The 27,680-nt window shown below is 40.4% G+C and overlaps 1 protein-coding gene across 1 annotated transcript in view; it reads left to right on the top strand.

Annotated features, from left to right (window-relative positions):
• The first annotated feature begins 7,544 nt into the window (after nt 1-7,544).
• Nucleotides 7,545-27,680, top strand: part of RNGTT (RNA guanylyltransferase and 5'-phosphatase) — a 221,505-nt gene continuing 201,369 nt past the window's right edge. The window contains exons 1-4 of the mRNA XM_029223623.1: nt 7,545-7,789; nt 16,862-16,971; nt 20,915-21,018; nt 21,109-21,197. Coding sequence (XP_029079456.1) covers nt 7,726-7,789; nt 16,862-16,971; nt 20,915-21,018; nt 21,109-21,197 — 367 coding nt within the window. The 5' untranslated portion in view covers nt 7,545-7,725. The remainder of the gene's footprint in view (nt 7,790-16,861; nt 16,972-20,914; nt 21,019-21,108; nt 21,198-27,680) is intronic.

Below are 27,680 nucleotides of genomic sequence, written 5' to 3'. Positions count from 1 at the left end.
CCTATTTTCCAGTGAAGAAGCTTATATAAGCTACCCTGCAGAGGTGCTCTGCTAGTCACTGTAATTTAATCATCTTGAAGGTTAGGCTGACTTCTGTTATTATGAAAGTGGTGAACCCGGGCCAAATTCAACCTTTGGAATAGGCACCCACATATGTAATTAAAGAATCTGACTCACTGACCTACTTTCTTGGCCACCGAAACAGGAAGGACTGCATTTCCTAGTGTTCTGCTCCATCTAGTGGCAAACATGGTACATGGCTCAATTTTCCGTTACAGAGAAATTATCGGGAATTCTACAATAGGTTTTCATGTCTTAAACACAAAACACATCCAACTTCTCACTATTGAGGAGAAATGATCCAACATATACATTTTTAATGCTGTTTGTTATACTTGAAATAATAGGCTTAGGATTCTTACAAATGTACCATACTAAGGCAGGATGAGAGTGGGGAAACTGGGGGGCGGGGAGGAAGGGTCTGTGAGAACGCTGTATTTTCAGCTCAATTTTCTGTAAACATAAAACATTTCTAAAAAATAAATCCAATTGATTTAAAAAAAATAGGCTTAGGATGCTTGTTGCTGCTTGGAAAGTTGGAGAGTTTCCAATCTGGAACAGGAAGACCAGAGTCATCTTTGATGCTTCTGTTGATGAAAAAATTAGTCAATAATCTAAGAAAGAAATAGAAAACCTTATTCGAGTCAACCTGAGGATTATAAGCCAGGAGACAGTCTTTCAGGAAGCTCTGAGGACTGTTCTCCTGTTAGAGGTTAAAGCACAGTTATAGAAGTTTTTGAGACGAAGGGTTATACATCAAAGTGACATCATGAATGTTTAAATAGTCCAACAAGGTAGGCAGCGGCTTATTGTGACCTCTTATAGGATTCAGAAAGGAATGTCATCTCCTAAGGAGTTACCTTGCTGGTGCCAGGAGGAAACTGCTTTTTTTTTTTTTTTTTTTGGTGAGGAGGCATTCTTGTGTCTTCTAGTTAATGTATAATGCAGATGCACAACGCCCACTAAAGGGGAGGGGGAGTGGTTCAAATGGCAGAGAAAATTTTATGTTAAATTTTCCTTCTCTTGCCTTAAAATAATTTTATTACATCACTTCCCTCATGTGATGTATCCATTATGTCATCAAACACTAAAAAATTAATTTCTCAAGACATTAGCCAGTGTTGGGGAGGAAGACATTTTCCTCTACCCTTCTAGGTTTTTCTGGCTGGTCTAAGAATTAAATTGGCATGAGACAGATTAACAGGAGACAATCAAACAAAGTTTAATAACATGTCTACATGGGAGAGACCCAGGAAAACTGAGTAACTCACCAAAATGGCCCAAACCATTAATAAACCTTAACACCATCTTCAGCTAAAGACAAGAGACTTGAGAGGGGAGAAAGGCAATTGACTTGGAGATTAAAAAAAGCAAATATTTGGTAAATAAATGCTTGCCCGGGCCATGGAGAGATAATGGGACACAGAGGGGACCTGATCTCTAGAGAGTTTTCCTCCCCACATATAGCCCATACCCTTTGTGGATATCTCTGGAGATGGCTCTGTTAGGGAACAGGCTTCCTACCTAAATTCTTTTTTAGACAGTTAGGGGGAAGTTCAAAGTTTCTTCCTGAGTTTTTCAGGCCCTCATTGTTTTCAGCTTGAAGTAACCCATATGCCAAAGAGACATTTTGGGGTGGCAAATTTTGTTCCTCTACACAAGCCACATGTACTTATTTAATCCTTCCTTTGGGACCGTCTGATTAGTGAAGAAAGGTGTTGGACATTACTCCAGACCCTGTAGTTTGGGCATCTCGGAGAGGAATGTCTATGGGTGCACTCAGAAGGCCTGAGCTGTAGGGTTCCCAGTCTCACAAAAGATCCCCTTTCCTCACAATGTGGCCGAGGAGCAATAGAGACCCCCTGGGGCCATGGGAGTCATGCCAAGGATCGGTGTCAGCCAAGGGAACAGAGGGTCAGTGACAAGAGACCAGCCCTTCGGGGCTTCCTTGGTGGCGCAGTGGTTAAGAATCCACCTGCCAATGCAGGGGACACGGGTTCGAGCCCTGGTCCGGGAAGATCCCACATGCCGCGGAGCAACTAAGCCCGTGCGCCACAACTACTGAGCCCACGTGCCACAACTACTGAAGACCACGCACCTAGAGCCCCGCAACAAGAGAAGCCACTGCAATGAGAAGCCTGGGCACCGCAACGAAGAGGAACCCCCCCGCTTGCCGCAACTAGAGAAAGCCTGCGCACAGCAATGAAGACCCGACCCAACACATCCATAAATAAATAAATAAAAAACAAAACAAACAAAAAAAGAGACCAGCCTTTCCCTTCACCTCTTTTTTGGAGATGTGTTGTCAGAGCCCCTGAAGCCAAGATATAATTCCAGGCACAGAAGTGGGGTCAGGAAGCCCCAAGAATGCCAGAGCTAGCACTTCTCACTAAAGGGTAGCAGAGTATGCTACCCCCAAATATGTCTCTTTGGTATAAAGATTATTTTGAGTGAATTATTTTTTTGAGCAAAGGCAGACACAGGAGAAGCTCTGAAAACAGAGTAGAAGTTACCCTTTTGTCAGGGAAATTTATATTTATAAAGGAAATCTCCATTTGTGAGGGTGTCTCCTTCTCAGTACCAGGAAGAAAGGAATGACTAAAATCACGTGAAACTTATCAGTGAAGAAAGCAGAGACTTAAATCTTCATAACAAACCTTACCTTTTACTGTGCTTTTCCTGGTAACTTCCCATAACTGGTCTCTTTGTTCCCCCAACATCTTTCGTCTTTGGCTAAAGATATTGGTATTTAAGGTGCTAGCCATCTCAGCTTCCCTGGGTATCTCGCATCCGCACATGAGGTATACATGTTAATAAACTTCTGTTCGTTTTTCTCCTCTTTGTCTTTTATTACAGGAGGTCTCAGCCAAGAAGGGTAGAGGGAACATTATTTTTCCTCCTCTAAACGACTGATTCAGCAGGAAGGAATTCAGAATCAGGATTGAGTTGATTTATAGAAAATACATGTGATATCCTTGTACGCAGGTCTGTGGCCTGTTCAGAGTTGGGCATATATTTGCACCCCTGGAACTGGAGTCATTTCATGTTGAGACTCTGTTGGGGAATTGATTTTGTTAATTTAATTAAACAAGGAGGCCATCCAGCTGATGTGGCTCTCATGCCGAGGTGGCCTACAGAGACAAACCAAAATCAAACCCTGTAAATGCCTCCAGATTAGGAAACCAAAACGCTAAGGTCAACTAATCACAGACAGCCAACGAGCCTTTAAGTTCTAGCCAATCAAATGCTTTCTTTTCTTTGCTTCTGCACCTTCTCTATATAAGTCCTTTCTCTGGCTCCTGTCCTGGGGAGCTCCTAACCACTTCTGGTTTGGCGCACTTCAACTGAAATTGATTTTTGCTCAAATAAACTCTTGACATTTAAAAATGTGCCTCAGTTTATCTTTTAAAAATATGCAGATATGAATTTGGGTCTTTAGAAACCTGATCACTGAGGGAATACTTGGAGCCTCTCTAGAGAGCAGGTTTGAAAGTGTGTCACTGAAGAATTTAAACCGTTCAAGTGGGATCAGTATTGTTGGTAGAAAGGAAGAAAAGAGGGTGATTTTGAGTTTGCTCAAGATATCTCATTTCCTGCAGCTTCTAGTGTTACCGAACCAAACTTGGGTCCTGTTTGCCCATGTGCAGGAAAGCCAATCTACTGACACTGGGTTGTGATGAAGGAAAGTGTGGCATTTATTGTAAGGCACCACACAAGGAGTCTGGGATGCTCAAAAAGCCCAAACTCTGGACTTCCCTGGCGGTCCAGTGGTTAAGACCCTATGCTTCCACCACAGGGTGCACGGGTTCGATCCCTGGTCGGGGAACTAAGATCCCACATGCTGTGCAACGCAGCCAAAAAATAAATTAATTAATTAAAAAATTTTTTTTAAAAAGGGCTGATTAGTAAAAAAAAAAAAATGTTGTTTTAAAAAAAAAAAAGCCCAAACTCCTTGATGGGTTTCAAGGAGGCACTTTTAAAGGCCAGGTGAGGGAGAGGAGTTGCAGGGTGTGTGATCAACTTGCGTGCACAATTCTCCGAATGGCTGATGGTGAGGTAACAGGGTGGTGTCACAGGGGTTAACATTATCAGTCCTCAGACTCCAGCAGGTCTGGGGGGGCTACATGCTCATGGTCATCTGGTAGTTAACTTCTTTCATTTAGTGGGGGTTTTATTTTATTTTATTTTTTTGTCCATGCTGCTTGCGGGATCTTAGTTCCCTGACCGGGGATCGAACCCATGCCCCCTGCAGTAGAAGCACAGAGCCCTAAGCACTGGACTGCCAGGGAGTTCCCTTGGTGAGGTTTTAGCATCTGTAAAACAACTCAGGAAATGTGCATCAGATATTGTTATTAGGTACTTCAGAGAGGAGCTACAGCAGAGGACATGGGGGGAGGGGTCTGTCCAAGGAAGGCCCCATAGAGTCCTGCTTTGTTCCACTAGCAGTATACAAAAAAAGGGAGGGACGTAGAAGGTGATTTTTAAGGCCTCTATCTCAGTCTCTGACTTTCCAGAAAAACTTCCTTCAGAAACAGGAAGACATAGAGCAGCCACATTCCTGGGATTCAAAACAGCTTGTGTGTCTGCAAGCCTGGACTGTGCCTCTGAAAGTAAGAGTGGGTGTTACGGGTTGAATTGTACCAAAAGATACGTTTAACTTCTAACCTTGTACTTGTGACTTTATTTGGAAGTAGGGTCTTGCAGATGGAATCTTGATGAGTTTATACTGGATTAGGGTTGGCCCTAATCCAATATGACCGGTTTCATATGAAGAGGGGAAATTTGGACAGAGGTACACATAGAGAGGAGAACGTTCACTCCACAAATGTAGCAAAGAAATAAACCAGTTTTATTATTAAATACACACTGAACCAGACTCTAATGCAAATCACAGGCAATCCTCTAATGAGATTGCAAAGTGAGAACACTCACCCTTGCAAACAGCCAAGTATATATGATCCATTCCATACATGTTCTCGAGATAAATAATAACTAGTCCCCATGTAAGAGGACTTCGGCAGCACCGTTTATTATACAGTCTTTCATAGTTCATCCTAAATTTACTTGGTAACTGGCTTGGCTGCCTGTGTTAGCTAACTGCCATTATCTGAAAGGAAAACAAAACTTTTCAATCTCTGTGACTTTCAGCTTGGAACGAGGTGTTTTAGGTTAAATTCCCATGGTGACAGGGAGACAGGGGGTGCTATCTTCCTTCATGTTTACAAAGAGGTGGCTCCCTAGGCCCTAAGAAAATTTCCTGGGTTGTAAAACAGGCAAGAGGCTCGTTTAGCTGTTCAAAAGATTTATATACATATCAGGGTGATGAGGAAGGATTTACAAATACAAGCTTTCTCAAGGAAATACCCTGGGAAAAGGAAAGTCTCTTCCTTTTTGTCAAGAGGGAAAATTCAGTCTTCTTTACCCTTACACACACCTTTCCTTATGGGCAAAATAAATGTTCTATAGAAGAATTCACCTGTGAAGAGTCAATAAAGAGGAGGCCAAAACATATTTATGAGAATGTGTTGGTGGTTCCAGGAGGCCAGGGAGGAGACATGTTGGTTCCTCTGGGGGCATCTATTTTTCTTCTTGAAGGATAGCAGAGATGTGGGAGTAGGAGTGATACTGGCAGAAGTACCCATCAGGCAAAGGATTCCTGGTAGGGAGAAACGGGAGAAATGGCCCTCTCACTTGGATGCCACTGTCCTATTCTGCCCTTTATTGTGGGCAGAAGGGAACCACAGGGTCCTCTGGGTCTGTTGGCACTAAGGATAAAGAGGGCATAACTGGGGACTTCCCTGGCGGTCCAGTGGTTAAGACTTCGCCTTCCAATGCAGGGGGGTGCGGGTTTGATCCCTGGTTGGGGAGCTAAGATCCCACATGCCTTGCGGCCAAAAAACCAAAAACATAAAACAGAAGCAATATTGTAACAAATTCAATAAAGACGTTAAAAATGGTCCACATCAAAAAAAAATCTTTCTTTAAAAGAAAAAAGAGGGCATAACTGGATAGTGGTGTGAAAATTAAGCACACACTGCTGCCTTAACAACCAATAACAGCTGCTCATCGGTGGTATGAAGCCTTTGCGAAGCATTCCCTGTGCCTAGTACTGAACTCCCTAGGCAGACACAGTGTGTGAGAAGGACAGTCTCCAAGGGGAGTCATCCCCAGAAGGGGAAAGTTAAATACTTTTCCAGGACCAGGCTCACCTTTTTCATCCTTGGAGATTTGGGGGATCAAACATTTCACCACTCTGGGTCTGGTACCAACTTCCCCCTGCCAGCAGAGAAGAGAATTGGGCATCATTTGGGCAGATTGCTGATTTGTAAGGCAACAGTCTTGTCAGCAGAGGAGTGATACTTTCACTAAAAGGTCTCAGCAGATGTAATGGCAGGACAGACCAGGAGTGTGACCTAACTCAGGCTCTCTCGGAGAGAGAGCCATTGGGCCCTCTCTGTTTCAAGGGAGAATTCTGATCTTACTGAGAGGGTACAGGCATTCAGGGGCTGAGCTGTCCCGTAAGTTTAAAATGCATTCTCCCAAACCTCACACTCTTGCAGTTCAAACACATCACTGGTAGTTAAAGCCGAACTGCTACATTATAACTAATTTGCCAGCACCCAGCTTTATATTGAATACTTTAGCTAAATTAGTCTGTTAACTACAGAAAGTCTTACTACAGTACATAGTTTAGAAAACACTCCCAATTGCCCCTGCTCAACTGGAAGGGAAAGACCGTTTGTTCGGTAAGGCAAGTAACACCGTCAGGTAGTGGTACTCCACTGGGCAATTCCTGCCTTTGCCAATTACACACTTTAGTTGGTAATTTTGAGACTCCCAAATACGCTATAAAACTTTGCTCCAGAAGTGTACAAACAAAACTCATAAAAAATGTTTTGAGATTAATTTCATATGTTTCATGGATCCCCAGAAGTACTCCCACAAAGAGAAATTCCTCATTCCTGGTGCTCCAATCTCTCGCTCTTAGAATTTCTCTAAAGCTTGTTCCCCTAATCCACGTCAGGAAGAACTTTCCAAATTCCCAATCAAACGCAGATACTGCCGGGACATCAAATTTGGCCGAAAAAGGGCTATCAGGTTCTTGAGCTACGACGGTGGTGGGATGGCCCCCTTCGTCAGTAAAACAGATGCCTTTAGGGAATCTGCGGACCAGTCTACGTGTGGCAAGAGGATTTGTTTCCTTTCACTCTCTGGGGTTTCCATCGGCAGTCTATGGGAAATGAATATAAGTGCCACTTCTGGTTCCCAATACTACGGCAGCTGCGCATGTGCAAAGCCGCCCTGAGAGCGCTTTGGATCTGGGCAGGGCGGGGCGGGGCGAGGGAAGACCCGCCCCTCCCATTCGCCTTGGCCTTAACTCCTTCCCATCCGTCCGCCAGCGTCTCTTTCTTCACCTCTGACCTCGGAAGGAAGGGGGTGGGGCTTTTGGGGCGGAAGTAGCGGTGCATTGTGGGCTCGCTTAGAGTTGAGCCTGAATGGAAGTGGCGCGACGCTGCTGACATTACCAGGTCCGGGCGGTTGGGGTTCGGACACCGGCCGGGATTCGGGTACCTCGACCTCGGGAGCAGAGCGGAGCGCGAGGAGGCGGCGGCGGCGGCGGCGCGGCGAGTTGGTGGAGGGGGCGGCTGTGCACGGCCCCAAGACATGGCTCACAACAAGATTCCCCCGCGGTGGCTAAACTGTCCGCGGCGCGGCCAGCCGGTGGCAGGTAACCGGGACGGGGGGTGTTCGAGTCCCTGCGCACCGGCGGGTCCGGGGGTGGGCTGAGTGGGGCGCAGCTTTTCGGTAGTGGTGTTTCAGGACCGAGACGTGCTCGGTCCGATGAAGCTTCGTGGATGAGTGTTTGGGAACCTGGACTGGAGGGAGTGGGGGCACTTGTCACTCTTCAGTAAGGCTAAATATTGCGAACGGGAAGGTAGATAGGAGCTCTGTGTGGCAGGAGCCGAGAACCCAAGAACCCAGTGGGTAATAATACTTTGAAGCTTAGTCAAGAGTTTGTAAACCTTTGAGAGTTCTCGAAAGGGGAAGGGACAAGTGTCGGTTTTGAGAGGAAGGCTAAAGGGAGGGGCAGTTCCCAGCGGTGAAATTCATCCACACTGAGACTGGAGGTTTTTGTTTTTTTAAATGATTCTTAATTGAGGACTTTTTCATCTTTGAGTTTGACACAACAGACTTTAAGGTGTACAGTTTGAAAGTGTACAGTTTGATAAATTTGGACCACAGGCGCACACACACACCCTGTGAAACACAATCAAGATAGTAAACACAATCATCACCACTCCAGGTTTCCTCCTGCCCTTTGTAATCCCTCCCTCCCTCAGGCAACCAGTGATTTGCTTTCTGTCACTATAGATTTAGTTTGCATTTTGTATAATTTTTAAAATAAATGGAAACATACTCTGTTTTTTGGGGGAGGTCTCTGGCTTCTTTAACTCAGCATTATTATTTTGAGATTTTCACGCTGTGCTTGTACGTATCAATAGCCCATCCCTGTTTACTGCCGAGTAGTATTCCACTGTTATGGATACACCAGTTTAAATTGGTTTGTCCATTCACTTGTTGATGGTCCTTTGGGTTGTTTCCAGTTTTTGGCTGTTGCATACTAACTTGCTATGAATATTCATGTGCAGTTCTTTGTAGGACATATGCTTTCATTTCCCCTGTGTAAATCTCTAGGAGAGGAGTGCATCGCATGATAGGTGTAAGTTTAACCTTTTAAAAAACTGCCAAACTCTTTTCCAAGTCATAACATTTTGCATTCCCGCCATCAATATATGAGAATTCTGTTTGCTCCACATCCTCTCTAACACTTGATTTGATCAGTCTTTTTAATTTTACCCATTCTAATAGGTGCTTAGTACTATCTTACTGTGGTTTGATGTTGAGGATCTTTTCATGTGCTTCCTGGCAATTCACATATCTTCTTTTGCAAAGTGTCCAAATCTTTTGCTGATTTTTAAAATTCGGTTGTTTATTTTATTTTTGAGTTGTTAGTGTTCTTTATGTATTGTAAATACAAATCCTGTGTTGAAGATATGCTTTTAAAAGTCTTTTCTTCCCGTCTGTGGCTTGCCTTTTCATTCTCTTAAAAGTTTCTTTTGAAGAGTTAAAGTTTTAAATTTTAACTAACTCCAACTTAATGCTTTTTCTAGAAGGTGTTTTGAAACAAAATTAAAGGATTTTGTAGTGAGCTATGCATACTTACTAATTATGTACACAGCTATAGTATGTCTGCCTAGTTAATTAATTAATTATTTTAAATTTCATTTATTTATTTATTTATTTTTGGCTGTGTTGGGTCTTCGTTGCTGCGCATGGGCTTTCTCTAGTTGTGGCTAGTGGGGATTACTCTTCTTGCAGTATGCGGGCTTCTCATTGTGGTGGCCTCTCCTGTGGCAGAGCACAGGCTCCAGGTGTGCGGGCTTCAGCAGTTGTGGCACACGGGCCCAGCAGTTGCAGCTCCAGGACTCCAGAGCACAGGCTCAGTAGTTGTGGTGAACGGGCCTAGTTGCACTGCGGCATGTGGGATCCTCCCGGACCAGGGCTCGAACCCGTGTCCCCTGCATTGGCAGGCGAATTCTTAACTACTGCGCCACAAGGGAAGTCCCAGCCTAGTTATTTTAAGTTGTTGGAAGAGAAGATTCTCTAGTCATTTTTTAATTCAGGTTTTCTGGTTCTTCTAGTTTGTCAGCTTTTCTTCACATTTTATATAAAATTCTCAGTTAATAAAGCCATATAAATGATGGATAAAAGATAATCTAAGCAAGCCTTAGGGTGAGGAAATGGTTTTCCTTAACAAAAATGAATAATGTTTTTTACGTTCTAACCATTTTTATACGATTTTCACTTGTGCTTGATAGTCATTGTACTCTCTTCAGATGAATTGATTACAATCCATCTCACTCTTCAGACATTTTGACTTTTTTTCCCTTGGCATCTCTAACTTACTGTTGAATCCTTTCTTTTTACATGTGGCTTTTTCTATGGAGTTATGAAGAAACCTCTAAACTTAGATGTCTAGCTTCTTTTTTAACCTGGAGCATGTTTCCTGGATCCTTTCATTAGAGTTACCTGCTGCACTGATTTGTGAGAAAAACAAAATCATAAAGAAGGTCTTGTCCCAGTGAATATTTTTTATTTGGAATTAGAAAAACAGTTTTAAAATCAGAATTTTAATATAATCTGCAGATGGCAATGACAAATATCAGAATACTGACTTTTTCCTAGATGAATGGGGCAAATGTGGTACTGACTGGGGGTGGACAGCAGCAGATAAGGTGCTTAGCTCCAGGCAGCTTAATACTTCTGTAAGAAATAGAGTTGTGTGCTTTTTTTTTTTTTCTCCCTCTCCTGGAGATGAAGGGTCAGGAATAAAAAGTTTTTCCTTTTTTATTGTATTACAGTATTTTGACCCCCAAAACATAGACTCTTAATTACTGTGATCAGTGAGTCACTAAGCTCGCCTAATCTGAGCAGTTGCTGGCCCTGAACAGAACCCCAGGCCTCCTGACAACCAAACTGAATCTTTACTGGTAATCAATTCTTTGGCTTGGCTTTGTGATCCTTACTAGAAAGTAAGGTGAATACAACATAAAATTCTTGATAAGTCTTTTTGAATTTCCCTTAAAATTTGATCTCTCTAACATTTCTGTCCTAGAAGTGTTCATGACACATTGTGTATTTTAGATAATGTAGGGTTGGCAGTGTTTTATAGTGGTAGAATAAGAAATGCTAGCTATATTCTTGCAAGCGTTAGAGAAAAATAAGGAATCATTCACATTCCCAGTTTCTACCTGCTATTTTCTTCCTCTTTTTTGTTCTGATTAGAAAAGTAATTTATGCTTATTATATAATTTCTTTGATATTTTGCATATTTAGGAAAATGTGTTATGACTGCTTAAATTTTCTCATTGTAACATTAGGATGAATCTTATTAGTACTAGAAGTTCATAATTTTTCTGAATCAGAAAGAAGATGGTACTAATTATAAATAGTAATTTGTCCCACTCTGAAGTCACCTTCTCTAATTAAACCAGACTTCTAGTGAGAGAGTGAGTACCTGGAGATAGGGCCAAGCTTTATTTCTGAAGAATTCTTTTTTCCTGCTTCTGAGTGATAGATTTCAGGTGAACACTTTGAAGAAAACAAACTTCTGATTATTCAACATAAAATTATTTTGTATGTACTATGTATAAAGAACCTCCTGGGAACTAACTGGGGGACTATAAATATGATTCAGTCTTATGATAATAGTGATGACTTTGAAGACATTTTACTTAGCAAATATTTGTATATACTTTGTGCTGGTTTTTGGGACTTGGGAGATGATTAAGATATAGTCCCCCACCTTAAAGAGCACACAATTCTGTGAGTAGCAAACCATCATTTTTAAACACAGTTCTGTTTTAACAAGGTCAATAATGACTCTATTATAGAATATTATGCGATACTAGAGATAATAAACCTTTTTTTTCTTTTCTTTTTATTATTATTTTCGGAGAGATAATAAACCTTGATGTTAGGGAAGAAGAAGGGGATCAGGGAAGGCTTCCCAGAGGGAGGTATATATGAATTAACATGAATAAATAGAAGTTTGCTAGATAGAGTGTGAGTGTTGCTTTTTTGTTTTGTTTTGTTTTTTTTTGTGGTACACGGGCCTCTCACCGTTGTGGCCTCTCCCGTTGCGGAGCACAGGCTCCGGACGCGCAGGCTCAGCGGCCATGGCTCACGGGCCCAGCCGCTCCGCGGTATGTGGGATCTTCCCGGACCGGGGCACGAACCCGTGTCCCCTGCATCGGCAGGCGGACTCTCAACCACTGTGCCACCAGGGAAGCCCTGTTTTTTTTGTTTTTTTGAAGGTCTTCTGTTGGGATAGGATGATGGTGGAGAGATTTCAGACTGAAAGTGAGGTTATGGATGTGAGGGTGGAGAGTATGAGCCAGATCGTATAAGCTTATGGTGTGATAAGGGGTTTTAATATTTATATACTTTCACAGTGCACTGGCAAACCATTGCCATTTCTTAAGCATTGGGGTCAGATGATTTGACTTCAGTTTAAAGAAGCTTACTTTGATTGCTCTGTGTTTAATGAAAGAGACAAGGGTGGAAGTGGGGAGGTTAGTTAGGAACTTGTCATGGTAGTTCAAGTGAAAGATAATGGTGACGGTTTAGAAGTAGAGTCGAAGAGTAGTAGGCTGATTTGAGAGATATTAAAGAGGGAAAATAGACGGGACTTGGTGCTGGATTTAGAATGAGATAAAGAGAGTCAAAACTTAGTCCCAAGTTTCTGCTTATGCAGTGGGATGATTGGTACCATTAGGGCTTATTGAGGGGGAAAGCAGGTTGGAAGAAGTATTAAAATCCTGATTGCTTAAATGCTGGAGAGGGTGTGGAGAAAAGGGAACCCTCTTGCACTGTTGGTGGGAATGTAAATTGATACAGCCACTATGGAGAACAGTATGGAGGTTCCTTAAAAAACTAAAAATAGAACTACCATATGACCCAGCAGTCCCACTATTGGGCATATACCCTGACAAAACCATAATTCAAAAAGAGACATGTTCCACAATGTTCATTGCAGCAGTCTTTACAGTAGCCAGGACATGGAAGCAAGCTATGTGTCCATCAGCAGATGAATGGATAAAGAAGATGTGGCCCATATATACAATGGAATATTACTCAGCCATAAAAAGAAACGAAATTGAGTTATTTGTAGTAAGGTGGATGGACCTAGAGTCTGTCATACAGAGGGAAGTAAGTCAGAAAGAGAAAAGCAAATACCATATGCTAACACATATATATGGAATCTAAAAAAAAAAAAATGGTTCTGATGAACTTAGGGGCAGGACAGGAATAAAGGCGCAGATGTAGAGAATGGACTTGAGGACACGGGGAGGGGGAAGGGCAAGCTGGGACGAAGTGACAGAGCAGCATTGACATATATACACTACCAAATGTAAAATAGATAGCTAGTGGGAAGCAGCTGCATAGCACAGGGAGATCAGCTCAGTGCTTTGTGATCACCTAGACCGGGGGGATCGGGAGGGTGGGAGGGAGCCACAAGAGGGAGGGGATATGGGGATATATGTATACTAGCTGAATCACTTTGTTATACAGCAGAAACTAACACACCATTGTAAAGCAATTATACTCCAATAAAGATGTTAAAAAAAAAAAGATCCTGATTGCTCAGGTAGATATGTTGAGTACACAGTTGGATATATGGTTTGGAATTCAAACAAGTTTGAGTTGGAGATGTACATTTAAGGATCATCGGCATAAGGACAATATTTAAAGACATGGTATTTGATTAGTCAGGGTAAGTAATGTTAGGTTCTCTGACAAACAACTCCCCAAACTCAAGGGTTCCAGTCAACATACTATGTTTATTTTTTGCTCATATCACAATGCATTGTGTTTCAGGCAGCTTTCCTGGGCAACTTTTCTCCAAGTGGTGACTCTCTGGGCTCTTCCCATCTTGTGATGCGGTCCTCTTAAACATATGACCTGCAGGGTTGCCATGGAAGGGGAAGAGCAGGAGTGGGTGCTCTTGGGGTGTTGTTATATCTCACTCCTGCCCATATCCCATTGGTCAGAGTCCAGTCATATGGCCCTCACCAAATTACAAGAGAAGCTGAGAAATGTAGTCTTCCTGCGTGCTGCGAAAGAGGAAAATAAATGGAGTTTGATGAACAGATAGCATTGTTTCTGCCATGGCAGTGGAAAAGACCTTTCAGGCAGAGAATGTAGAAAGAGTAGAAGACAAGGCCCAGGATGGAACCCCCCCCCTTACCAAAACCTGCCCTTTAGAAGTTGGGTAGGGACTTCCCTGGTGGTCCAGTGGCTAAGGCTCCATGCTCCCAGTGCAGGGGCCCCGTGTTTGATCCCTGGTCAGGGAACTAGATCCCACATGCCGCAACTAAGAGTTCGCATGCCACAGCTAAAGATCCCGCGTGCCGCAACAAAGATCCGTGTGCTGCAACTAAAAAAAAAGAAAAAGGAAAAGAAAAAGAAAACAAAAGAAATTGGGTAGAGGGAACAAAGGTGTTGAGAAAGAATGGCTAGAAATTGGGGGTGGTGTTAGGTGGTTGGTAGAAACTAAAGGAGTATGATGATATGGAAGCCAAGAGAATTTTTCAAGAAGGAAGGAGTTGCCAGATGTATGAGATGCTGTGAGATGTTAAGATACTAGAAAAGTTGGTAGCAACATGGAAGGGAGGAAGAGTTGATTTATGGTCCTTGTGAGTGCAAAATGGAAAGAATCCAGAGCAGAAGGGAGGGGATTTGCCTTTAATGGGAGTAAGGACAGGGGATGAAAGAGAAAATGGACTCAGATACAGAAAGGTTTATAACTGCAAAGGTGAGGCAAGTTTCTACCTGGTGGTGGAGAGGCATTGTTGAATAGCAATTATTTCCATGGACCCTACGTCCAGATCACCTGGGTTTGGATCACTGTTCTCTCATTTACTAGAAGTGTGACAATGGGCAAGTTACTTATCTCTCTTGCCTTGGTTTCCTCATCTGTAAAATGGGGATAATAACGTTACATATGTTTATGTTAGGAGTAAATGAATAAATCTATGTAAAATGTTTTAAACATTATTTGGTATGTGTTAAACATATAAAGTTGCTTCTTTCTACTTTTTCTTTTCAGTACGCTATAATACAAAGCCATCAGTTGAGAAGGGGGTAGGGGAGCTTGGTATATTTTATGAATGAGGAAAAGATGTGAAACATAGGATTGCCTTTGAGATTGATGATTATGATTTATATTGTCACCCTTCTGCTGTGCTCTGAGATTTTCTCTAGGAGCCTTGAGCTGTGTAGGTGGAGGCCCAAAGAAATCAGGTGGTTGGGTTTATCGAGGTCTGGCTTTTTCTCAGGAGAGTGTGACTGAGCAGCTGGGGAGGAGCACGGAGGTTAAGGGTATGTAGAGGAAAGAGAATCGGACCTCTGAGACGACAGTGAGAAGGAGAGAGGTCTAGTGGGATGAAACTTCTAATGTACCATATTATTATTTATTATGTTCATTGTTTGTGGCTTATCTTTACCTAATAGAATATAGCTTCATGAGGGCAGGGATTTTTATGTTTGTTTTTTCTTTTCACTTATATAGTCTGTGCACCTAGAACATAATAGACACTCATTAAATATCTGTTAAATAAACTAAATGAAGCATAATAATCTAGGTGAGATGATGGTAGAAGTGGTGAGAAGTGGTCAGATCCTGGATATATTCTGAAGAGAGATCTGATAGGATTTGCTGATGGATTGGGTGTGGGGTGTGTAAGAAAGAGAGGGGTCAAGGATAACGCCAAAGGTTTTGGCCTGAGCTACTAAAAAAATGGTGTTACCATTTGCTGAGATGGGGAAGACCATGAGAGGAGTTTGAAGATTGAGAGTTCAGATTTGGATATCAAGTCTCAGATGTCTTTTAGACATCAAGTAGAGACTAAGTCAGGTAGGCAGTTTGATATTTGATTCTAGAGTTAAGGGAGAGGTTTGGCCTGGAGATACACTTTGTCCGTCATTAGCACACCTATGGCTTTTTTTTTTCTTTTTTTGTGGTACGCGGGCCTCTCACTGCTGTGGCATGTCCTGTTGCGGAGCACAGGCTCCGGACACGCAGGCTCAGCGGCCATGGCTCACGGGCCCAGCTGCTCCGCGGCATATGGGATCTTCCCGGACCGGGGCACGAACCCGTGTCCTCTGCATCGGCAGGCGGACTCCCAACCACTGCGCCATCAGGGAAGCCCTACCCACCGATGGCTTTTAAAGCTGTGAGACTTGATGAGACACCAAGGTAGTGAATGTAGTTAGAAAGGAGGTGCAAGGACAGAGCCCTGGGACAAAACATAGAGGGGCCAGGGAGATAAAGAGGAGCCAGTAAAGCAGGCTGAGAAGGAGAGGCCAGAGAGAGGGGAGGAAAACAGGAGGATGTAGTATCCTGGAAGCCACGTGAAAAAAGCGATTCAAGAGCTCCCTCTTGAATTAAAAAATGATCAATTATTTGAGAACTGAGAGTTGACCATTGGACTTAGCAACATGGAGGTTACTGGTGATCTTGATTGGTTTTGTAGAAAATAAAAATAGAAAAAAATGATCTTTTTATGAATTTTGTTTAAAGCCTCTGGACAGATGTTAAGACTTCACTTAGATATTGTTTTAGGTAGATATTTATTCTTATTGATTGTATAATATAAATCAGCTAAAATAGGTGATTTTAAAAGATGACTTCCCCTGTGTTTATACGGTGATTCAGGAAAAAAAAAGGCCAAAAGTCAGTCAGTCTTGCTGAAATTAGAATCACTGATACATTTGGAGTGTGATTTTGGTTAGTATGCTTCTCAGCATGATCCTTCTCCTGAGATGTAGGATAAGCTTATAAGATGGAGAAAGTTCCAATTTCATATTAAAAGAGTATGATAGGAATTTCAAAGAATTGATTTAATTTACTTCATTATTAGTTTTCTAGTTTTTTTAAGGCAATAACTTTTAAATGTAGTGGTTTAGAACTTAGTCTTTGTGGAAGTTCCATTCACTGGTAATTTTTTCTTTTGCTATTATATTTGATTATCAATGACTAGAATTTATGTTGTCTTAAAAAGTTCCAAGGAGCGCCTTTTGAAAATATAGTGTAGGTTGAGAGTATTTCATGAATACTCTTTTAAATTCCATTTAAAACATTGTTAGAAAGTGATTTTGAGAATTGCTAATTATAGAGTTTTAACCTGGAACATTTTCATTATTGAAAATTATTACCTATCTTCATGTTATTTAGGAAGATTTTTACCTCTGAAGACAATGTTAGGACCAAGATATGACAGTCAAGTTGCTGAAGAAAATCGGTTCCATCCCAGTATGCTTTCAAATTATCTGAAGAGTCTGAAGGTAAGAAACAAAACTTTTTTTTTTTTTTTTTTTTTTGCGGTACATGGGCCTCTCACTGTTGTGGCCTCTCCCGTTGCAGAGCACAGGCTCCGGATGCGCAGGCTCAGCGGCCATAGCTCACGGGCCCAGCTGCTCCGCAGCATGTGGGATCTTCCCGGACTGGGGCACGAACCTGTGTCCACTGCATCGGCAGGCGGACTCTCAACCACTGCGCCACCGGGGAAGCCCGAAACAAAACATTTTTGATATTGATTTAACATACTTTATCCCTTTCTTGTTCTACAGGTGGCTTTTTATTTTTTTAAAATCTATTTATTTATTTATTTATTTTGGGATGAATTGGGTCTTTGTTGCTGTGCGTGGGCTTTCTCTAGCTGTGGCGAGCGGGGGCTGCTCTTTGTTGTGGTACGTGGGCTTCTCATTGCAGTGGCTTCTCTCGTTGCGGAGCACAGGCTCTAGGCACGCGGGCTTCAGTAGTTGTGGCATATGGGCTCAGTAGTTGTGGCTTGCAGGCTCTAGAGCGCAGGCTCAGTCGTTGTGGCGCATGGGCTTAGTTGCTCCGCGGCATGTGGGATCTTCCCGGACCAGGGCTCGAACCCGTGTCCCCTGCCTTGGCAGGCGGATTCTTTTTTTTTTTTTGGCAAAATATTCATTGTTAACTACAAGTAGTAGGAATATACAAGTGTTCGCTGTATTATCCTTTCAACTTTTCTGTATACTTAACATTTTCATAATAAAAAATTAGGTTTTAATTGCTTCCCTAACTCGCTGGTTTCTAAATATACAACCAAGGCCTAAAACAGATGTTTTCATTACACAGATCATTAACTTTTTTTTTGTTTTTGTTTTTGTTTTTTTTAAACATCTTTATTGGGGTATAATTGCTTTACAATGGTGTGTTAGCTTCTGCTTTATAACAAAGTGAATCATTTATACATATACATATGTTCCCATATGTCTTCCCTCTTGCGTCTCCCTCCCTCCCACTCTCCCTATCCCACCCCTCCAGGCTGTCACAAAGCACCGAGCTAATATCCCTGTGGGCAGGCGGATTCTTAACCACTGCGCCACCAGGGAAACCCCTGCAGGTGGCTTTTTAAAATAAAACTTTTATTTTGAAATAATTAACTGACTCAGAGGAAGTTGCAAAAATAGTACATAGAGTTCTATATACAGAACTATCTCTTCTCTACCGAGATAGAGAACAAGTTAGCAGGTGCCAGCCTACAGGGATGGGGGTGGGAAGAGGGTCTGACGGTAAAGGGGTAGCATGAGGGAGTTCCTTTGTGGAGAAGGAATAGTTCTGTAACTACCACCATGAATCTATATGTTAGGTACCGGAAGTTAGGACTTGAATATATGTTTTTAGGGGGCATAATTCAACCCATAACACCAACCATTGTTCTCTTCTATTTTAGACTCTTGGTGGTCTGTTATTGTATGCTCTCTCAGTACATTCAACAAATATTGGTACCCATTCTGTGCAAGTCTCTTATTATGGGATGGTAAAGATGCCACTTAGTTTTTGATAACCTGTTACTCATCCCTATTCTCGGTGTAGTTTTGGATCATTATTTGTTTATATCTTTTATCTTAGCTTACTTGTAAACTTTTAATTTTTATCTTCATTATTAATATACGTTTTGAAAGTCATAGTTAACATTTATAGAGCATTAACTATTTCCTAGGCAGAGTGCTAAGAGCTTGGGCTTAGCACCAATTAGCCTGGGTTTGATTTCTGGTTTGCCACTTAAGCTTTGTGGTCAAGTTACATAATCTCCTCATGTTTTAGTTTTCTCACTTGCAAATAAAGTTAGTGCATTTTTTTTTTTTTTTTGTGGTACGCGGGCCTCGCACTGTTGTGGCCTCTCCCGTTGCAGAGCACAGGCTCCGGACGCGCAGGCTCAGCGGCCATGGCTCACGGGCCCAGCCGCTCCGCGGCATGTGGGATCCTCCCGGACCGGGGCACGAACCCGTGTCCCCTGCATCGGCAGGCGGACTCTCAACCACTGCGCCACCAGGGAAGCCCAAATTAGTGCATTTAAAGCACACAGAATAGTGCTTGGCACAGAGTAAGGACTTCATTTAAATCTCACAACAACTGTATGAGGTGGATACTGTAATTATCCTTATTTCATGGATTGGGAATCTATAAGGAAAAATAATTATGTGTATGTAATAATAGTTATCAGTATATGTGTATACAGACAGACACATTCACACCCAAACACATTATTCACACAGACACATCACACACATAGACACACATTTACACACATACATATATATGGGCTCAGGGCAGCTAAGTCATGCAGTACAGTTTCTTGGTTTCTGAAGTGTTCGTATGTATTTAGAAAATTCATATTTTCTTGCTCATCCCCACTTTTCATTCACTTCTTATTTTGGACCTGAAGACAAACAAAATGGGTTCTAATTCTAACTAGTGAAAAGCTGTAGTATGGCATCTAAATCTTTGCATTTGGCAATATATATCCTCTGAAGGAATTAAGATCACTGAAGAAACCGTCGTGGGAAGAGAAGAGAAGTAGGCCCAGGGGTGCAGATAGTACACAAAATGCCATAAAAAATACATTTCCTGGGGAAGTGAGAAGATGCTTGACTGGAAGAGCTGTCTATTATCCATACATGAGCTAAGAAATCTGGAGAAATCCATAGAGCACATTAAGGCAGCTAGTTATATTTTAGAAGTGTACAATTTTGTCTGTTTTGTGATGTATTAAATTTAAATGTTTTTGCCATTCCCCCCCCCCCAAACAATGGGGTTGAATTCTTTTTTTTTTTTTTTTTTTTTTTGTGGTATTGCGGGCCTCTCACTGTTGTGGCCTCTCCCATTGCGGAGCACAGGCTCCGGACGCGCAGGCTCAGCGGCCATGGCTCACGGGCCCAGCCGCTCCGCGGCATGTGGGATCTTCCTGGACCGGGGCACGAACCCGTGTCCCCTGCATCGGCAGGCGGACTGTCAACCACTGCGCCATGAAGGAAGCCCGGAGTTGAATTCTTATGTAGACCAGTCTCCTTTAGGCAAACGCAACAATAGGTACTCAATAAAAGCAGTAACAACAAAAGAGAGAAAAATAACAGTTTAAAAAGTACAGGTTGTTTCTCTTGCCATTCTTCTCAGAGAGTATATACTTCAGAATGAGGTGGAAGATGTTTGGATTAACTGTTCACTTGGCTCAGTTCCAGTGTGCATATATTTCAAGGCTGAATATGATTCTGGTTGTTCAAGATTTTTCAAACCTGTGGCCCCATAACACAAGCCAACTACTTCAGTTACTGCTCAACAGAAGAAATAATGATTTTTGTTCCAATACAGGAAGAAAAACTGGCTGAGGAATGAGAGTAAGTCTTCAATGAGATGCACAAATACGGCCATGTGTACTGTTCTTTATTGATTATTTAAGGGATTTACAAGGGAATTTTGACTGTACACACTTTTTGCCCTGTGTACTCACTTGAGAATTTAACTGCCTAACATGTGCTGTAGTAATGACTGCTCGGAGTGCTGGGTTATTGTGTGCCTGGAGCTTTGGTTGGGGTGTGTTTCAGATAGATGATATCCCTGTTCTGGCTTCTTGTCTAGTAAATCATAGGTGGAGTGACAGATGCAGAAAACTACATCAGTGTTTGCTTTTTTAGGTACACTTTTGTAATGTTGAAGTGGAGTCTGTTTTGCTTATGTTCTTGTTTCATCATTAGTTTGGGGGTTAATTTATTTTATTTAGTGCCTAAGTTCTATGTCTTGAATAAGACTTGGATAAGTGATACTTTCATTGTTAATAGTTCATTGGCAGAGTGAACCTAAAATCTCCCTTAGTGTAGTTGAATGAACTGGCCTGGAATACTGCCATTTAGTCAGTTTGATTCGGTACAAATTCAGTTACCAGTAAATCTGTCCTTTTTTCTTTCATTCTTTTTTAAGGTTAAAATGGGTTTGTTGGTGGACCTGACAAATACTTCAAGATTCTATGACAGAAATGACATAGAAAAAGAAGGAATCAAATATATAAAACTTCAGTGTAAAGGGTAAGTCATGTATTAAGATTCCTTAATATTTAAACCTTCTGCTGAAATTTGTCATCTCTTCTTAAAAAAAAAATGTTTCTGTATTACTAGACATGGCGAATGCCCTACAACGGAGAATACCGAGACATTTATTCGTCTATGTGAGCGGTTTAATGAAAGAAACCCGCCTGAACTTATAGGTATGTTTGGCTTCACTTTACCAATGTTGAATATTTTCTTTGTGATTGCGTTTCCATTTTCTTTTTTACAAGTGAATTGATACGGAAGTTTTTTTTTCTTTTTTAAGTCATCACCAAGAAGCATTTACTAAAGTAGTAGACTCACTTTTTTTTTTTTTTTCGGTACCCAGGCCTCCCACTGCTGCGGCCTCTCCCGTTGTGGAGCACAGGCTCCGGACGCGCAGGCTCAGCGGCCATGGCTCATGGGCCTAGCCGCTCCGCGGCATGTGGGATCTTCCCAGACCGGGGCACGAACCCGTGTCCCCTGCATCGGCAGGCGGACTCTCAACCACTGTGCCACCAGGGAAGCCCAATTTCCAATTTTTAATGTAATTCCAAGCAAAATCCCAATGAGACTTTGGAAAAATTACTATGAAGTTAATTTCTATTTGTTACGTCCACTGCCTCCATTAAGTCAGTATTTATTGAGTACAGAAAACAATTGTTTGGCAAATCAAACAGGTGAAATTATGGGCAAGAAAATTTTGAAAGATAAAAAATAACAAGGGGATTTTCCTTACCAGTTATCCAAGCATATGATAAAGTAATGGAAACTACAGTGGTTTCCTAGTGGTAGAGATGTTTTTCACATCAGAGAGGGAAGGTGTGATTATTCAACAAATGGTTATGAGACAATTAGCCAACTGTATAATATATTTTAGATGGATCAAATATTTTTGAAAGGACCCATAATAATATAGGAGAAATATAGATCAGTACTTATTTAACTCTGAGGTAAGAAAGGGTATTCCAAGTTTATCGTCAAAGGCAGAATCCATAAACAGGTATTTTTTAAGCTGTATTCCTGGACCGCCTGCATCGGAATCACCTGAGGATGTTAATTAGAAGTGCATGCTTTAGGGCCCCTGGTACTGGACTTGTATGATCAAAACCTCTGGGAATGAAGCCTAGGGATCTAATTGTTTTTAAAACAAGGGTCTTAGGTGATTTTTATGTACACTTAAATTTGAAAACTGCTGTCAAAAACTAAAATGTCTATTCATGGTAATAGTAAGAGCTGGGATTAATGAATGCTTATTATTTGCCTGGCAGACTTGGTGGGAAACTCTGAATGAATGAATGAAGGAATGAATGAATGTAATCCTCATAACAACTCTGTAATATGTGGCAGTATCCGTATTTTACAGATAATAAAACTGAATCTCAGAGAAATTAAGTATAGTTTTTCCATGGTAACACATCTGATAAGTGGTTAAGCCAGGTTTGTAATCCGGTTTCTTACTTCAAAGTCCAAATCTCTGATTACTTGCTACACTGGTTTCTAGAGTGACCACATAAAAATGAAAAATAAATTCTGTATTATAAAACACAACAGAAACAGAGCAAAAAGATATTTGACTAATTGGGAGCAATATTTGAAGCATATATGACAGATAAAAGTTAATATTCTTATATACAAAAAGATTTTATAATCCAACAGGCAAAAGAGGCATTTCTCCATAGAAAAATATGGAAAACAATGAAAATGAAATTTATAAGAAATGAATTACAAATAGCCAAGAAACATGAAAAAAATTTTCATTCTCACTTGTTAACAAGAGGTACAAATTAAAATATATGTTGTTACCTTCCCCCATCAAGTTGGCAAAGATTAAAAAAGAATCATAATGTCAAGCTTTGGATAAAGTGGATGTACTTATACATTATTAATTTGAGTGTTAATCGGTACGCCCTCTCTGGAGGGCCAATTTGGTGATATTTGTCAAGATTCTTAAAAGTGTTCACACATTTTGACTTGTCAAGGCCACATTTAAGAATTTATTTAAAGGAAGTAGTCAGAGATGGACATAAAGATTTATGAGAAAGAAATTTAATCACATCTTCATTTGTAATTAAAAAACTGGAAAGAGCTTAAACCTCTGATAGAAGCAGATCATTTATATTGTACAGTATGCAATTTATTTAACAGAAGAACAATAATATGGGACTATATGACATGGTATTGTGATATGTATATGTGTATATATTTACACATTCACATGAATATATGTAACAAATACACACATATTTAGGATACAACCAGAACATATACAGCTTAAAATAGCATTGAGACCTTTATTTGAACAATTAAAAACAACTTTTTTCATCCGAGAGGAGCCGTTATAGGGGTAAAGAAGAAGAATTCAAGAAGAACTTCAAGAACACTTAACATCTGGAATCAGATATCCTGATTTCAGGAAGATTAATACTCCCAAGTCAACCCTTGTTATAAATTGTCCGGTTGTATTCTTAGAAGAACTGATGGGGAAATTTTCTAAATTGAGTGTTTTATGGGTTATAAAAAGAAATTATAGAACTGTGCTACAATATATTATATGTTAATATATATTATTTGTTTTATATCACTGGTAGGGGTTCTCTTCATGAGGATTGAAGTGGAAACACTTGCTTTGGGCCTGTCCAGTTTTGGAGCATTGTAGTGGCAATTATTTATTGTAATACTCTGAAGACAACAACAGAAACTGGTCTTAGAGCTGGTTGCTGGTAACACCTTTTCAAACAAAAAGAATAAAGAATCAAGTTTGTGTTCTTAGGATCAGAAAATATTGGTCTGCTTTTACAATATTTTAATTGTGTTAGTATCAGAGATGGAATTTTCATCAGCCTTGCACACATTCTTGCTGAAGCATACTTGTGATCAACAGTAGACATTTGTGACATGACAAAAGTTAGACTCAGATTTATTTTCAAAGCTACTCTTTTTTTTTAAATCATCATTTTACTGTCAGTTCATGCAGTTAGCCTGGTTGTGGGATAATACTGTAGACTTAGTGGAAATGAAAAGTTCTTGAAACACAGAAGCCTCAGATGTTTTCTGATGTTTAGGAAGAACTACAGCTTCATAATCCCTTATCTGAAACCCGTGGGGGTCATATGTTTCCAATTCTTACCATATGTTACCTCCCCTGGAGATAGTACCTCCTAATTTTTCTTTATTGTAGAAATTTTCAGTCATACCAAAAATAGGGAGAATCGTGAAATGACACCTCATGTATCCATCATTCAGCTTCAATAATTATCATTTTGCTGGTTTTTTTTTTTCATTTTTCCTCTCCTCCCCCTAACAGATTTTTTTCTGAGTATTTTAAATTAGATCACAGGTACCATGTCATTTCACTTAAAGTGTTTCAGTATGCATCTCTAACTGATAAGGATTTTTGGTTTTTATATAATCACCATGCAATTGTACCAAACAGAATAATGAGAAATTCCTTAAGGTCATCTAAAGCCTAGTCCATTTTCAGGTTTCCTCAATTATAGAAAAAATGCCTCTTTAAGTTAGATTTTCAAACCAGTTTCCAATAGTGTCCACATGTTGCATTTTGTTGTTATGTCTCTTAAATCTCTGATTCACTCTCTTTTTTAATGCTGTCAGTTTGCTGGAGAAACCACATCATTTGTCCTATAAAATATTCCATTATCTGGGTCTACCTGAGTGCTTCCTCATAGTATTAGTTAACTTTTTCCTTTGTCTTCTGTATGTCCTGTAAACTGGTAGTTAAATCGAGAGGCGTACTTATATATTTTGGCAAGCATACTTCATAGTTGGCATTGTATGGTTCCTTTCACACCACATCAGGAAGCACATAATGTCTGGTGGTCCTGCTTTTAGGGGTACGAAGATGATTAAGTGGGTTCTGGTGGCACCATCTTGTTTCCTCTGTTACAGACTTTTTCATCTGTCTTTTACCTAATGATTTTATTATCCATTGATGGTTGCTGCCTTCATCCAGTATTTCATTAGGGGCTGGAAAACAGTGATTTTTTTCTGATTCTCTCTCATTTCTTCATGGATTAGCTGGAATTCTTCTTTAGTAAAGAACTATTCTCAACAGTTTGATTATCCTGAAATGCAGTTTGTAATGGAAAGGCAAGTTAAGCGTCTGATTCTCTTGTTTCTTAATTTCCAGAATAATGAATTGGTATCTTACCAATCTCCAGTGGTGACTGATTACTTTCTTTTCTTGGAGTATCTGTATGAACTCATGAATTTTTATATAGTTGATGTATTTAAATCAGTTGCAGTCAATATTTATTCTTATGCCCAAATTGCCCCATCCTAGGCCAATGGGAGCCCCTTCAAGTTGATTTCTGTATCCTTTTGATAGTACCCTATCAGTCTTTTTTAGAGCTTTTTTGAAATTATAATTACAAATAAGAGATTATGGAGCTATAGTGCCTTTGTTTGCATGTACAGAAATAACTTGAGGATAAGAATTTTGTGGACTGGAAAATAAAAAAGTCTGTTTTGTGTTAAAAGAGAAATGGCTGATTTCTTGGTAAATGGTGGACTACGTATAATAGATGTGTAGCTTAACTAATGCCTCTAATTACTTTAGGTGTTTCTAATTATAAATACATGGGCCAGATTTGTGAATATATATTTTCATGAGTAGCACACGTGTATTTTGATAAAAACATTTCTCTTGATTAAATAAAAATATTTATAATAACTTGGCACATAATAAGTTCTTTTTTTAAATTAGTTGATTGATTTATTTTTGGCTGCATTGGGTCTTTGTTGCTGCGCGTGGGCTTTCTCTAATTGCGGAGAGCAGGGGCGACTCTTTGTTGCGGTGTGTGGGCTTCTCATTGCAGTGGCTTCTCTTGTTGTGGAACATGGGCTTTAGGTGTGTGGGCTTCAGTAGTTGTGGTTCGCGGGCTCAGTAGTTGTGGCCCATTGTATATTCTTGCCTCCTTTATCAAAGATCAGGTGACCATATGGGCATGGGTTTATCCTTGGGTTTTCTTTCCTGATCCATTGATCTATATTTCTGTTTTTGTGCCAGTACCATACTGTCTTGATTACTGTAGCTTTGTAGTATAGTCTGAAGTCAGAGACCCTGATTCCTCCAGCTCTGTTTTACTTTCTCAAGATTGCTTTGGCTATTCAGGGTCTTTTGTGTTTCCATACAAATTGTGAAATTTTTTGTTCTAGTTCTGTGAAAAATGCCATTGGTAGTTTGAGAGGGATTGCATTGAATCTGTAGATTGCTTTGGATCGTATAGTCATTTTCACAGTGTTGATTCTTCCAATCCAAAAACATGGTATCTCTCTCCATTTCTCTGTATCTTCTTTAATTTCTTTCATCAGTGTATTATAGTTTTCTGCATACAGGTCTTTTGTCTCCTTAGGTAGGTTTATTCCTAGGTATTTTATTCTTTTTGTTGCAGTGGTAAATGGGAGTGTTTCCTTAATTTGTCTTTCAGATTTTTCATTGTTAGTGTATAGGAATGCAAGTGATTTCTGTGCATTAATTTTGTATCCTTCTACTTTACCAAATTCATTGATTAGCTCTAGTAGTTTTTTGGTAGCATCTTTAGGATTCTCTGTGTATTACAGTATCATGTCATCTGCAAACAGTGACAGCTTTACTTCTTCTTTTCCAATTTGAATTCCTTTTATTTCTTTTACTTCTCTGATTGCTGTGGCTAAAACTTCCAAAACTATGTTGAATAATGAGCACTGGTACTTTCTTAAATTGCATATCATCGCACGACTTAATCACTTAATTGGCAATTATTCTTACATTTCCTATTCATAAAAATATTTAATCTTGCTAGAGTAAAAATTAGATGCAAAAATAGTAGTGGTGTAGATGAGAAACATTTTTAGAGTATTTGTTGCTTAAATTGGTCTCAAATATAAAGTAGAAAGGAAATTTACATGTTGGGTTAAGATTTATGTTGAATAAAAATGTCTATTTACAGCTGACATCTTTGTGTAACTTTTGAGGCACGTTTTCTTAACAAAGCACTGGAGATGATGAACTTACAGAGTTTCATGATTATAGCAATTATTTCTAAGGGGTAACTTTTTCTTTTCAAGGCTGATCTCTTTATTATTTATTTATTTATTTATTTATTTGGTTGCACCGGGTCTTAGTTGCGGCACGCATGTGGGATCTAGTTCCCCGGCCAGGGATCGAACCCAGGCCCCCTGCATTGGGAGCATGGAGTCTTAACCACTGTGCCACCAGGGAAGTCCCTGATCTCTTTATTTTTTATCTCTTTTCAGAAACTTCATTTCAGTTATATCATTGTTCTCTATTTCAGTCTCTGTGATTTAACCAGGTCCTTTTCAGCCTGTAAATATACCCAAGCCTCTTATATTAAAATATTACCCCTCCCTCCAAAAAACCCCCACACCTTTCTGTTTTATATTCCCCTTCTCCTTCCCAGTCAGCTTTCCAAAAGATTGATACTTGAATCCATTTATTTTCATTCACATCACTGCGATCTGGAGTCCTCCCTCTGCAGTCTTAAACAAATAGTGACTTTCAGTTCTAATCATTTTGTGACATTTAAACAGTTGAACACTCCTGTCTTGGAACTTCCTCTTTTCCTGGTGAACATGACCCAGTGTTCATGCACTCTTTGTTTTCTTGACCCCATGATTGTTCATTCTTAGTCGTTTTTTAT

The sequence above is a fragment of the Monodon monoceros genome, unplaced genomic scaffold (genome assembly GCF_005190385.1).
Source record: "Monodon monoceros isolate NGI ecotype Baffin Bay Population unplaced genomic scaffold, NGI_Narwhal_1 Super_Scaffold_15, whole genome shotgun sequence".
Classification (NCBI taxonomy): Eukaryota; Metazoa; Chordata; class Mammalia; order Artiodactyla; family Monodontidae; genus Monodon; species Monodon monoceros.
This window is presented reverse-complemented; position numbering and strand designations above follow the sequence as displayed.